This window comes from Nematolebias whitei, chromosome 1, assembly GCF_014905685.2.
Source record: "Nematolebias whitei isolate Nwh7 chromosome 1, NemWhi1, whole genome shotgun sequence".
NCBI lineage: Eukaryota > Metazoa > Chordata > Actinopteri > Cyprinodontiformes > Rivulidae > Nematolebias > Nematolebias whitei.
Window position 1 is genome coordinate 89,376,566 of NC_056498.1, and position 14,553 is coordinate 89,391,118.

At 39.5% G+C, this 14,553-nt stretch overlaps 1 protein-coding gene across 1 annotated transcript; it reads right to left on the reverse strand.

Annotated features, from left to right (window-relative positions):
• Positions 1 to 750: 750 nt before the first annotated feature.
• Positions 751 to 10,971, reverse strand: etaa1b (ETAA1 activator of ATR kinase b). Its single transcript, XM_037674555.1, has 6 exons — positions 10,820 to 10,971; positions 8,817 to 8,939; positions 8,613 to 8,677; positions 8,345 to 8,454; positions 6,905 to 8,232; positions 751 to 1,164 (listed from the first exon to the last, which is right to left on the reverse strand). Exons 1-6 carry the CDS (start codon positions 10,956 to 10,958, stop codon positions 1,052 to 1,054), a joined length of 1,878 nt encoding a protein of 625 aa, XP_037530483.1. The 5' UTR covers positions 10,959 to 10,971; the 3' UTR covers positions 751 to 1,051.
• Positions 10,972 to 14,553: the final 3,582 nt, after the last annotated feature.

Sequence of the window (14,553 nt, forward strand, 5' to 3'; positions counted from 1 at the left end):
CAACTACATTTAATTTCCCTCTGGGATTATTAAAGTATTTTTGAATAACCTCCAAGTTGTTTTGAATTATTATGACATGATTGTTAGAACCGAATGGAAACTGAAACAAAAAAGAGGTTATCGGCATATTGACTTACTACAGGGCTAACTTTTAAAACCTGACCAAAACTTATGAATTTTTATATTTTTCACTAAATATAAATAACATAGGGTAATGTATATTTTATGTTTTATTGTTATTGTGTGGATTAATTGTTGAATTAACTCATTTCAAAAGGATGTAAATTCAACAAAAACAATCTGGTTTTACAATAATGCTTGGTTCCAACATGTGCAAAACAGAAATTAAGGAAAAATATTATCATTTACATCCAAAATGTAGCTAAAATAGATGCACAAAATCAGCCTGATTTCTGCAGCTTTAATGTTTCAACCACACACAGTTTCAAAGTATTTGTGTTTTAAATGGTCTTTTTCAAGAAATCCTTGTTTTACTCACTTTAAAAGATTGTCATCTCTTTAAATAGGCAAAATAATAATTTGCTGGCACTTCTAGAGCACAACAAAAAACTACATCTACCAAACTGAAAAGCAGCACTGGGATGAAACCATTTAATTTGTCAAAGTCAACATTAAACTAGCCAGAGTGATTAGCGTGTAATAACCCTGTAAAACAAACAGTAAATGTGACTAGCTTTAGTCAACATTTTGATTTCTTTTCCAAACTTTTAGAACACAAACTATCCTTCAAAGTAATGTGAAAAACATTTGACTTGTGGCAAACGATGCTTTAAACTTTCATCACTTTACATTAGCTGGAAAAAAAAAAAAAAGCATCCAGCAGCTCCTCACAGTTACCAGTATTTAACATAAAATGTCTTTCAGGTGCAGAAAGAAAATTCACAAATATTTATTTCTTTCTAAAAATGAAAACAAACAAACAAAAAAAAAGATACCTTGATAAAGAGTATATTAGAGCACTGATATGAAATCGAGTTCTGATGAGGCTTGCCATGGTTGAAGATGATGCTCCTGCTAGGACAGAGCTCCTCTATGGTTTTGAGGTGTTCTGCATTCTCAAGCGTCTCCGGGCCAAAGCTTCTTGTTTCTTCTTCTCGATTTCAGCTGCAGAGCACTTTCCTGTGGTCTGGCTGCTGACAAAGACTAGAAGAAAGCAAAAAAACCAAACAAACAAAAAATTACTGTTAACACTGGGTATCGTTGATCACTCAAGTTATGACAAGCTGAGTATAAAGACTCGAGGAGAACAGCTGAAAATAGAATGCTTAATTTTTTTATTATAGAATTTAATGTAAAAAAAATTGTTACATTAATCTTCCCTAAAGCTTCTTTGTTTAAACAAATGTACAGTTTTGTGGAAACAATCAAGATATAAACAAACATCTGATTCTCTAAAATATTTTAAAATTTGAGTACTGTAATGTAAAGTTTTCAGGAACAACAAAGGCTTTAGATGCATTATTTTTTTTATTAGGCCCGAGCAGCTAAGCGCTGCGAAGGCCTATTGTAATTGTGTCGTTTCTAATTTTTTTCCGTCAAAGAACGCTAATTTGGAGGCCTTAACATATCCCAAAACTCACCATATTTGACCCAAAATTGTCCCCCGCGAGAAATTTGAGGTATTTAATGGAACCAAAAGTGGGCGTGGCCAAACTGCTCCACAGCGCCCCCTAACGTGAGATATGACAACTGGTAAGTCCTAGAGAGCTGAAATTTGGTACACATGTACAACCCACCGAATCAAGAAAAAAAGTCTCTTGGAGGTATGCCTTAAACCAAACAAGAAGTCGGCCATTTTGGGTCAAAGGGTCAATTTTGGCCGTTTTTCACTTTTCGTACACGGCGAATTTGAACGAACTCCTCCTAGGGATTTCGCTCAATCGGCTTCAAACTTTCGCCATTTTGCTCAGTAGGCATGGGGGACCAAAAGCTATCAAAACGGTGCAAACCGACGCATGTTGAGGGGGCGGGGCCGGACCTCAAAGTTATGCTTCATGCCAAAAATTTCCAAACGCTACAACTTTCACATTGAAAAACAGAATTGTACCAAATTTGGCACGAGTCATCCCTGTCCCATGCCCGACGATACCCTGAGGTCAAATTTGGACGTCATCAAAGCCCCGCCCCCTCAGAACAGGAAGTGACTTTTTTTGCTTGGAATGCTCCCTCCCTGACACTCTTGACCCAATCAGGATGATCCTGTGTTAGAAGACAGATAACAAGTTGGTCTGACTTGCTTTGAAGCGCAAAGCGCTTCCGCTGGAGGATGTGGGCGTGGCGAATTCAGAAGTGACGCCGTTACAATACGTTTGGCTCTAAATTCCACAGATTTGATCCGAGGTTCATGAAAATCACTATGATTGATCATTGCCCGCCCCTTGAACAGGAAGCCATGATAATTGCCCAAAAGCCTCTCTAGCGCCCCCTAGAATATTTTAAAACCTCAGCCCCAAGCCGTTTTTTGACCTATAAATCTGAAACTCGGTGAACATGTGTATCTTCTCAGGACCTATGAAAAAGTCTCTTGGAGCTCCGGTCCAAACTCAACAGGAAGTCGGCCATTTTGGGTCAAAGGTTAATTTTTGGGCGTTTTTAACGGCGAATTTTAACAAACTCCTCCTAGGGATTTTGAAGGATTGCCTTCAAACTTGGTTAATAGGCCTTTAAGACATTGGAGAGTAAAAGTTATCAAAAGCTTTTGGTTTCGTTTTGGTAAAGGGGCGTGGCCAGGCCTCAAAGTTGAGCTTCACGCCATAAATTTCCAAACGTTATAACTTTCAACTTGAAAGACAGAATTGTACCAAATTTGGCACGAGTCATCCCTGTCCCAGGCCCGACGATACCCTGAGGTCAAATTTTGACGTGATCAAAGCCCCGCCCCCTCACAACAGGAAGTGACTTTTTTTAATTGGAATGGTCCTTCTTTGACACACTTCACATAATCAGGATGATCCTGTGTTAGAAGACAGATAAGATGGTCTGACTTGATTTAAACAACAAAACAGTTATAGCTGGAGAATGTGGGCGTGGCGCCATGGCGAATTAAAAAGTGACGCCGTTGCAATACGTTTGGCTCTAAATTGCACAGATTTGAGCCCAGGTGAACCAAAATCACTATGATTGATCATTATCCACCTTTGAACAGGTTTCCATGATAAGTGGCCAAGAGCCTCCACAGCGCAACCTACATTCTTCTTACAGTTATATCTCAGTGATACAACATCCGATCTGAACCAGATTTTTGGTGCGTCATTACTGAGAACCGATGGACATTTTAGTTTTCTTGTTTAATATGTGACTCAAGTGCGCCCCCTACATTATTCAAACTGTTTTGGCTCAGTGATATATCAGCCGATGTGCACCAAATTTATGGTGTATTATTATTTAGCCCTGGAGGACACAGTAGTAATGTTTTTTAAATTTTGACTCTAGAGCGCCCCCTACAATATACCAACAGTTATATGATATAACATCCGATCTGCACCAGATTTTTGTGGAATAATGTGTGACCATGTCTACACACATTGTTATTGTTGTTTAAAATTTGACTCAAGTGCGCCCCTACATTATTCAAACTGTTATATCTCAGTGATATGTCATCCGATGTGGACCAGATTTTTGGTGTGTGATAAGTGAGCACTTAAACACGCAATGGTATTGTTGTTTTACTTTTGACTCAAGTGCGCCCCCTAGATAAATCAAACTGTTATATCTCAGTGACATATCGTCCGATCTGCATCAGATTTTTCGTGCTTGACTAGTGACGACTTATGGACACAGTGGTGTTGTTGTTTAATATTTGACTCAAGTGTGCCCCCTAGATAATTCAAACTGTTAAATCTCAGTGATATATCGTCCGATCTGCACCAGATTTTTGGTGCTTGACTAGTGAGGACTTATGGACACAGTGGTGTTGTTGTTTAATATTTGACTCAAGTGCGCCCCCTACATTATTACAATAGTTATATATGCGGTCGCAGCTTATGTCAAAGGTTCGGCGAATGCGCACTCCGGAGAACGGGCGCGTGACGGTAGCGTGAGCGTTTTCGATGGCGACCGGAAGGAGTCGCTGGAGTTTCCGCGGTCGCCGTAAGGCCGCAGCGGCGATTCGCTGCGAGGGCCTTCAACGCTGCTTGCAGCTTTAATTATTATTATAATTACATTATAATTAGGGCTGGGCGACATGGACCAAAATTACTACTAAAATTACTACAAAACTACTCCATTGATGACGGTGACATTATTTACATGAACGCTCCTACAAGAACCCTGCAGATGTTGGATGCTGTCTATCATGGTGCACTAAGATTCATAACTGCATGTGATTATCATACCCACCACTGCACCCAGTATTCACTGGTTAACTGGACATCATTAATTCAAAAAACGTTCAATACAAAAACAACTGGACTTTTTTTGTAACAGAAGACGTTTCCTTCCTCAATTCAAAGAGCAGTGAGTGAGGGGTTCAGGTTATAAGGTTGAATGAGATAAGACACACACACATGTAGATTGACAATTAACACCTCAACACCAGCTGAAGTGAATTGAGAAAGCTCCTCAGATGAGGAACAAAACATCTTCTGTTACAAATAAAGTCCAGTTGTTTTTGTATTGAACGTTTTTTGAATTTATCATGTCATGGATGCCTGAGAATCTTCACCAGCATATGGACATCATTAACTTCACGCAGACTCTCTCACTGGTACATTTTCATCTTTAAATCACTTCTTTGTCAGCTGCCTTCATACATCTCCTCCTACATGTCTCTGCGTGAGTGCAGCTACAGCGTGCGCTCTCAGGACATTATTACCTGCAGTGTTCCCTCAGTGAGGACTGAATTAGACAAAAGGACCTTCTCCTACTCCGCTCCCGTTTCCTGGAATATCTTACAAAAAGATCTGAAACTCTTGACCTAATGAACAAAGCTGTTAGAAAGCCCACATTGTTGTGTACCATAGTTGGCTTGTTTACTGAGCTCAGTTCTGTTTGATTACGGCCCGTTTTTTTTCTGAATTTAAAAGTTCCTAGGCTCTTGAATGCACCGCTCTGTGTAAACAAAGTTTCAAGCTGTGTGTGTGTCAGTCAGAGTTTTTTCCTCTCCTGACACAAGACGGAGCCTTGCAGCTTTGTTGAAGCAGCCACTGTCCTTGGGTGTCATGAAAGGCGCTTTTTAAATAAAATGATATTATTATTATTACTGTCATTTTCACACCTTATCAGGAAGTGCTCTCCCACTGTGAGTCAACTAAGACACAGTATATGCATATGTCTTCAGCTAAACAAAGTAGCCCAGGAGGAGTGGGTTTGTCAACGAGGGAGTGAGGAGGGGTAGTGTGAAAAGCTGCAGCCTGCAGAGTCAGACTGAGAAAAACTGCTGGATTTATCTTTATGTAGAGTATAAGACTATATCATTTTATATCATCCATCCATCCATTTTCTTTACCCGCTTATTCCATTTTGGGTCACGGGGGTCGCTGGTGCCCATGTCCAGCAATCACTGTGCGAGGGGCGGGGTACACCCTGGATGGGTCGCAAGTCCATCACAGGGCCACACAGAGACAAACGAGACAAACAACCATTCACTCTCTCACTCACACCTAGGGACAATTTAGAGTTACCAATCAGCCTAACATGCATGTTTTTTGGACTGTGGGAGGAAACCGGAGTACCCGGAGAAAACCCATGCATGCACGGAGAGAACATGCAAACTCCACCCAGAAAGGCCCCCGGACCGGGGTTTGAACCAGGGAGCTGCTCGCTGAGAGGCAGCAGCTCTACCAGTTGCGCCACCGTGCTGCCCCATTTTATATCAATATAGTCTAATTTTATCTTGCGCTTTAAATCATCTCGATGTTTTTAAAATATCGATATATTGCCCAGCCCTAATTATAATGTAATACCAGCAAGATGTCTGCCGTTTCCTATCTAAGATTCTTATTCTGATAAGGATAAGAGAGGCCGCGCTTAGAGCAGCAGCAGCTTGGTGCACTCCGTCCATCTTCCGGACGACTGTATGTACATGTTCTCGTATCTCCGTGCAACGATAATAAAGCTGATTCTGAATTCTAATTTTATTTCCCCATGGTTTGCAACAGAAGTGAAAATAATTATTCATCTCAGGATTCAGTTAAATTACAACTCAAAGGGCTTTGATGCAATTATAAAATGAAAATTGAAGCATTTCAATTATCTTGAAACTTACATGGCTATGGCTTGTATATAAATAAACACCGAGTAATATAGTTTAATGCTTATAAAGAGTGCTCAATAACACTTGTCAAAAAACTTGATTAATCACAAGTTCAGGGCCAACAATTAGCATAGACATCAACTTATGAAAGACCGTAGAAAAGCTAATATGATTAGCACCGTGTTTATTACTGGAAACCTGTGCATAAATCAGAAGGCATTACTACAAACGTGCTAGAATAATTTAAATTAATATTTACAAACAAATTTTTCAGTGTTCAACAAAAAATTATAAAAAGAAGTGAAAACAAACAGCTTTACTGCAACATGTTTCTACAACTTAAATAATAACTATGACACAAACAGCCCAACAACAACTGTTAAATTGGCAGCACAGGTTAACATGAACTAAATGGATCTTTGACATTTAAAAATGAATTAAACATCTTCAATGGTTGCATTGTGATGCATCTAAAAATAAACTTTAACTCCTAACCCTAGTAAAGGAAGAACTTTACAAAGGCTGAAAATATTTCCCAGATTTAATACAGGTAGTTTTAACAGCAAAAACCAGTACAAGATTTTAAATGGGATTGTTTGAGAAAAGATTTTCATTTTAAGAGCTTCCTATAGCCTACCATTAGAATGTTACAATAATCGATCTGCAAACATTTAAATTCAGTTCTCTTACCTTTGTTTCGTATGACTGCAGAGTCAGACATGTTTCTCTTGAATGCTGTGTGATGAGATTTAGAAATGTGTGGTCCTCTGGTTGTCATGGTCTGCAGCTTTGTATCCATATTACCATTTCCAGCCTGGAAATTTCCAGAGAAATTGCTGCAAAGGTTAAATGTGTCCTGACCGACACGACTTTTTGGAAAGCTTTGAGACATTCCTGATTTACTGTTGGTGCCGTTCATGGGAATGTTCCATCCTTGGTGGCTAGCATTACAACTAGTCCCAGGTAAAGAGTTAGAACGTAAGAAAGTTCCTGATGATCGCCTGTTATTAGCACTGGCACCAGAAAGAACAGACCCTGTTGTGTTGGTCGGCAGGACCTCGGTGGTTTTCAGTTGACCGCCTACAGCCACTTCTTGGTGTTCTCTGCACTTGCTTGGATTCACCTCCTTTGGATGACAGTTGGAGATCTTCTCCAAGCTGTCACAAACCTGATAAAGCAGTTCATCATCTCCACTGTCCCACAAACTGTCTGAAATGTCTTTAACAGAAGGCGCTCCAACTTCAGTAGTGATGCTGTTGGGTTGGACAGCTGGACGCGTCTTAGGGACAGCAGAGTTCTTGACAGTCATTTTGGATTTGGGTTGTATTACAGTGAAACTGGTCTTTGACACATCCTTGTTCATCTTGGACGGGAAGTGAGGGTTGGGCTCTAATCTGAAAGTGCTTCGGTTGGAAAGTTTTGGTTTGGGACACAGTTCTTGAAGGGACTGGACAGCGTCTGAGTTTAAAACAGAGAGCTTAGAGTTTGTCTGAGTGTGTGACTTCAGTGTTGTGTCAGGATTAGCATCTAGTCCATTTGGATTCTGGGTAATTGCTAGAATGAAGGGATCATTGAGTAAGTCATCACTCTCCCAGTCATCATAAAACTCAATGCGGTTTTTTGTACTGAGACTGCAGGTTTCTTTTTGTTCTGCTGTCCCTGACTTATCAGCTGGCTTGAGCTCGGTCTGTTGATGTTTAGCAAAACCTTCAGACACAGGTTGGTCCACCATTTCTTGGGAACACACGGAACCCTCACTTAACCTGCCACTGACTCCTTGAGTGGAGCAGTCGAACAGAGCGTGCAGCTCTGCTTCTGCCTGATCTGATGAGGAGGAACACTTTAGATTCTTCACATGACTCAGTACTGACGATGTTGTCGGTTTAGTTTCATATGTGTTCACACTTTTACAATGGTCAGTGGTGACAGAATTCAGCTGTTCTGAAGTCTCCTCATCTTGTTGCATGTTTTCATCAAACTGCTTGGCCAGTTTCCAGAGGTCCTCCACATTACTCTGTCTATGAAATAAAAAAAGACACAAAAGAAGTAAACACTCACGGAGCACTAACAAGGATTAAGATAAGTAAAAGCCATGTTTACTAAAGCAGAAAATACTGATTGATAACAGACCGTGAGGACTTCTTCCTGCCATTTTGATTTGAATTCACTGGCGGGCTGAGAATGGTGCCATCAACAATCCAACGAGACAGTGAGGATTCAGACCCCTTGGGGTTTATGTTCTACCTCAAAAAAAATCAAAGCACTACATTAGAGCTAATTTTCTCAAAAGCGCTACACAGAAGTGTCTTATTGAAGCAACCAAAAGTTCAGCGCACAAAGACTAAAATGATCAGACAAAGAGTTGAATGGTTAGGGAGATGATGAAAAACCAACTGACCTTTGGTGCAATACGGTTTACAATGTCAGATATTTCCACATCATTGGTGTTCTTGAGTCTCCATCCTGGGAAACAAAAGACAACTCAAACAATTTTTCACACATATGGCTGTGAGGAAAGAGAATAGTATCATTGTTGTTTGCATTCATATCAATCCTGTTGAAAAAAAGAGATTTCTTTATTCAATGACTCTGTGTTGCTTACTATTCTGAGTGGGAGATGTGGAGTCCCAGACGATGTCTTGTGAAGCTTCTACGTCTCCGGGAGACACTCCTACATTCAGTTCGGGGTGTCTGCTGCTGCCTCTGAGTCTCGGACTCAGCAAATCTGTGCAAACAGTTGACAAGTGTTACAGAATGATGCATAAAAGTTGGCTTTCCATTTAAAATACGACAAGAAACACCATCATAATTCCTCAGTAGTAGATGTAAAGAAGTGTAACAAAAATGGTAACGTTACAGTGGGGAAGATCACGTGCTGCTGCAATAATGACAATTTAGAATTTCCAGCATCATGGAAGAATTTGATCCTGCTCCGTCTGACAGAACTGCATTAGTTACGATGTTTGTAGAGTTTGAGTTAAAGGAGTTACCCAACGTTCACATGTGATGTCAGATTGTTTAGTTTATCACTATAGGGGAGAGAAATCTGAAATTTCCTCCAGTTTTACAGAAAGAGTTTGACTGTGGACTTCAAACATACTTTAGACACGTTGTTTTACAGCCGAAGAGGAGACTACATTTATTTATTTATTTTACTATTTCTTCCTGGATCTGTGGATTCCTCTTTTATTTCTCTTGCACACAAATATGTTGTGAAAATGTAACTATTCTTTTAACTATTCTATAACACTCACAACTAACAGTCATGCCTATGAATGAAAGCACCTGGTTATAATTTCAGCTTTTTACAATATGCTCATTCTAAACAAAATATGTTGGTGCCTGAAATATGTGTTGGAGATCAGTTTCAGCTCATAGCACACCACATTTCTGTCAAGTGTCTGTGAGTTACAGCCATCTGAGTGTTTGAAAAGGTTTGTGACAGTCATTCACAATAAGGTTAAATATAGAAAATAAAATAAAATTAATCACTTGTAGGAGTTTATCCAATACACGCTCTGCAAGTAAGAAAAAAAGGGGGGTCAGAGATTTTGATTCATGAGATATTTTTGTAACAAACAGAAAAAAACATGATACATATGTTCTGCGACCCTTAAATCCTCACAATTTTTTTATAAACAGCCACTTACAAGTGAAGTTAAAGAGCTCCGTCTGAAAGGTTCACACACATTTGCTAATCACACATTAAACAATTCTCATCAATACAAGAATGTTTATTTGTTGTAACTGGAAACTTTGTGCAATAATATAATACAAGCTCTTTACCATTACAGTGGCCCGAGTCCAGTTGTTTAAGAATAGTGTTGCAAAAAGGTTTTACTTTTAAAACACAAGTGAAGACTGTAGACCTTTAAGCAGGCACTTGGATTGATTTTTACTGAAGGTTTTTTTTTACTTATGAAACCTGGAGAATCAATTAGTACATGAAATACTATTGTAGGAGCTATTTGTCTATTTTTTGTTGTCTTTGAATTAGTTTATTGGTTTATAAATTAGCTTATTTTTAGGCTTGATTTTAAAATTAGCATTTTTATTTAACCACAACTGTTTAGAATAAATTTGTTGGTTAGTAATTTGTTTATTGTATATATTTATTTGGTATGTGGGTATTATAGACCTGCCATAAACTGGATTCTTTTGGACCTTTCCTTTAACCACAAACCCACGGAGCAACAAGTGATTATTGAGTAACATTCGCCTTCAGTTAGTTTGGTCGTTTGGTTTAGGTTTTCATGGACAAATAGTTACTGCAACTATAAAAGAGTATGGGCTGTTAGCTAACATGAGCCTTGAAATACACCGTGAACCAACACCATGGGTTAAGTTACGTTTGATTTATGGAGGCACTGCATGTGAGTCTCTGAAAAGGTTGCGAGTTGTTTTGAATGTTTTCACAGCCTCGGCCCCAGTTCGTTTTGATCTCCTGAGACGACGCACCATGTTTTGTTTTTTTCATTCAACCTTTATTTAAAAGACTAATTTACAAGAGAGACCGATTTTAGGTCATGCTTTAGATTTAGTTTATCTGAACTAAAAGCACTGAGCTGCGTGTCATTTGAGTATTATTATAACGCGCATTCTTACCGTTACACGCAGGTGATGTTGTTGTTCCAGGCATCTGCTGCCCCGTTGAACTGCCCTGCTGAGTTTTGTTTAGGTCGAGTGTGAAAACTAAATTACTCCACAGCTTAGAGAACTTGAGGTTTTGCACAAAACCTGACATGACTCAGAAAACCAGCAGCGACAGCGCTCCTAATCATCATTCTGTTGATTAAACAGCGCGGACAGCAGTTTATACTGAGAAAGTCGGCTGGATTTTAAACCTTTCTGCGTGCTCGTTCAAAACAGGCCGCCATGTTGGTTATCTGTGACGCCAGCAAACTACGGGTGCCCGTTAGGTATGTCGCAGTCATTCGCAGACTACTAGAGCTCAGATATACATGCATTACCATAAAGAAATGCTCCAATAAAATTATAAGATCACATTTACAAAAAGTAGCTCTTCCCTCCGTCAGGTCCTATTGGTGTTCTCTATACGGTGAAATGGATTGGAACCTAGCTCGGTTGATTAGAGAAAAATACTCTATGAACTACAAGGTAAAGGAGATCCCTTCAAAATTTTACACCACATTTATCCAGCGATAAAGATATTTGAACGACTGAAGCTTGTAACTGACTACTCTTGTTCTTTCTGTGAATCCAATATTGAAACAGTTTCACATTTATTTTTTCAGTGCTCATACAGTAAGATATTCTGGACTGACTTGCAACACTAACATAAAACCAGGCAAAGAGTCACCTTTGATGAAAGAGACTTTTTTTAAAAATAATTTAGTATTTATTTATTAACCTTTATTTAACTAGGTAAATCCTGCTGAGATGACAGATCTCTTTTGCAAGAGAGGCCTGGGACTGAAGGCAGCCTATGCATGTTTTTTTGTTGTTGATGTTGTTGTTGTGTGGAGGAAATCAGAGTACCTGGAGAAAACCCATACAAGCATGAGAAGAACATGCAAACTCCACACAGAAAGACCCCAGGTCCAACCGGGGATTGAACCCAGAACCTTCTTGCTGTGAGGTAACAGCAATAACCACTGAACCAGCGTGCTGCCAAAATAATAAAGATATGGAAAAAGACACAACCCATTTGCTACAACTGTTTCTGCTCCTTGGGAAATATCACATTCATAAAGCCAAATGATCTAACTCCAAACCAAATATTAGATACTTCCTCCAAAAACGTTTTAATTATGACTCAAATATAAAATATATCCCCAATAAGAAAGCTATCTATACAAAGAAGATTTTCTACAAGTTCAAGATTTATGACCCATCTACTTGTCATCTACTACTATGCATTACTGTTTCATGTCCCCCCTGGTGTTTTGTTTGTATTATTGATGTTGATGATTGACAACCAGAAGTTATTGTATGTCTTATAATTTTCAATAAAAAAATACTAGAGCTCAGGCAAGCCCCAAGTAGGTATGTCTAGGAAACTATTACTGTATATTATTTAATGCCCAGTTCATTTAAATGAATTCATACATGTTTACTGTATCAACATCACTGTTCGTTAGTGAAAATCTTAGCAGTTTTAAAGTGTAAGTGCACACTTCTGAATTGATGCAAAATTTCATGAAGACCACTTCACTCTACTACTTTTAGTAATTTACTAGATTACTAAAATTATAAGAAATATTTTAACTTTATACATCATATGATCAACATGGGCAGCACGGTGCCGCAACTGGTAGAGCTGCTGCCTCTCAGCGAGCAGGTCCTTGGTTCAAACCCCGGTCCAGGGGCCTTTCTGGGTGGAGTTTGCATGTTCTCTCCGTGCATGCGTGGGTTTTCTTTGGGTACTCCGGTTTCCTCCCACAGACCAAAAACATGCATGTTAGGCTGATTGGTAACTCTAAATTGTCCCTAGGTGAGTGAGAGAGTGAATGGTTGTTTGTCTTGTTTGTCTCTATGTGGCCCTGTGATGGACTTGCGACCCGTCTAGGGTGTACCCCGCCCCTCGCACAGTGATTGCTGGACATGGGCACCAGCGACCCCCGTGACCCAAAATGGAACAAGCGGGTAAAGATAATGGATGGATGGATGGATGGATGATCAACATGTTTTTACTGTTGAAAACGGAGTTCAGGTAAAATTACTTCTGTTAAACACATGTTTATGATCTGAGTTACACAAAACTTCTTCTTTCGGCTTTTTCGTCTTTGTGGGTCACCACAGCAAGTCATCTTCCTCCATCTCACTCTGTCCTCACTCCAACTACCTCCATGTTCTCTCTAACAGCATCCATATATCTCCTCTCAACATGTGTTGCACCTCTGATGATCTCATTCCTAATCTTATCCATCCTTGTCACATTTAAGGAGAACCTCAACATCTTCATTTCTGCTACTTCCAGTTCTGTCTCCTGTCTTTTTGTCCATGTCTCTGTCTCCAGACCATACAACATAGCTGGTCTCACCACTGTCTTGTAAACTTTTCCTTTGACCTTTGCTGAAACACTTTTGTCACAAATCACTCCTGAAACTTTTCTTCATCCACTCCATCCTGTCTGGACTCTCCTTTTCACCTCTTTACCACACTCCCCATTTTCTTGGACAGTGGACCCCAAGTATCTGAAGTTGTGCACCTTTGTGACCTCTGCTCCTTGTAGCCTCACTGTTCCACCTCCTCCCTCTCATTCACACATGTACTCTGTCTTACTACAGCTGACTTTCATTCATCTTCTTTCAAGTGCATATATCCACTTCTCCAAGTTCTCTTCCACCTGCTCCCCGTTCTTACCACAGATCACAATATCATCTATAAACATCACAGTCCATGGGGATTCCTGCCTGACCTCATCTGTTAGTTGGTCCATCACCAGAGCAAACAAGAAGGGGCTCAGAGCCGATCTTTGATGCAATCCCACCTCCACCTTGAAGCTACCTGTCACTCCTGCAGCACATCTCACCACTGTCCTGCTGTCCTCATACATGTCTTGTACCAGTCTAACATACTTCTCTGCCACTCCAGATTTCCTCATGCAATACCACACCTCCTCCCTCGATACCCTGTCATATGCTTTGCTGTAGCTTTGTGTCATACTGACACAAAACTGAGTTGATTAAAGTGCTGTAGTACAGAACAATGAAACATAGAAACAGTAAACAGTACAACACAGGAAAAGTAAATATACTATAATTTTAAAATACCATTTTAAAGTTAGCTCTACCAAAACAAACTTCATGCACACCCCATCCTCCCAACTCTGCTTTTTGAATTTTATTCAAAATTTCTATTCCTCTAAATGACATGGAAAATTAATAGTTTATCAATGTTTCCAAAGTTTATATGTCAGTGGGACCCCTATTTTTACAGATATTTCAGGTTTCTGTAAAATAAATCTATCATTTTTTTATCAATGTTCCAATGTGACATAAAAAATGAAGCAATTCATGATGTGCTTGCAATTCTATTTTTATTTTATTTATTTATTTACCCTTTATTTATGCAGGTAGTTTCATTGAGTCACAATAACTAATTTTCAAGAGAGACCTGTTTTGGGAGCAGATGGTGGGGGTTAAGTACCTTGCTCAAGGGCACAGAGTGGGGCAAATGAGGATGGAGACAGGTGTGGCTGCTTCACCTTTTCCACCCACATATTTTTGATAGCAGTCCGGGGAGTTGAACCTGCAACTTTTCAATCACAGTCCCATCTTCTATAACGTTTGCGCCACCACTCCCCAACCCAAATAAATACTAGATCCCCTAAACTAAATCCCAAATAAATACTAGAAATGTGATTACCAGGGTAA

Coding starts and splice junctions, on each gene's coding strand:
- etaa1b (XM_037674555.1), bottom strand. CDS start 10,958: ATGTCAGGTTTTGTGCAAAACCTCAAGTTCTCTAAGCTGTGGAGTAAT. Junction 8,678..8,816: donor CACATCTCCCACTCAGAATA/GTAAGCAACACA, acceptor TTTGTTTCCCAG/GATGGAGACTCAAGAACACC. Junction 8,455..8,612: donor TAAACCGTATTGCACCAAAG/GTCAGTTGGTTT, acceptor TTTTTGAGGTAG/AACATAAACCCCAAGGGGTC.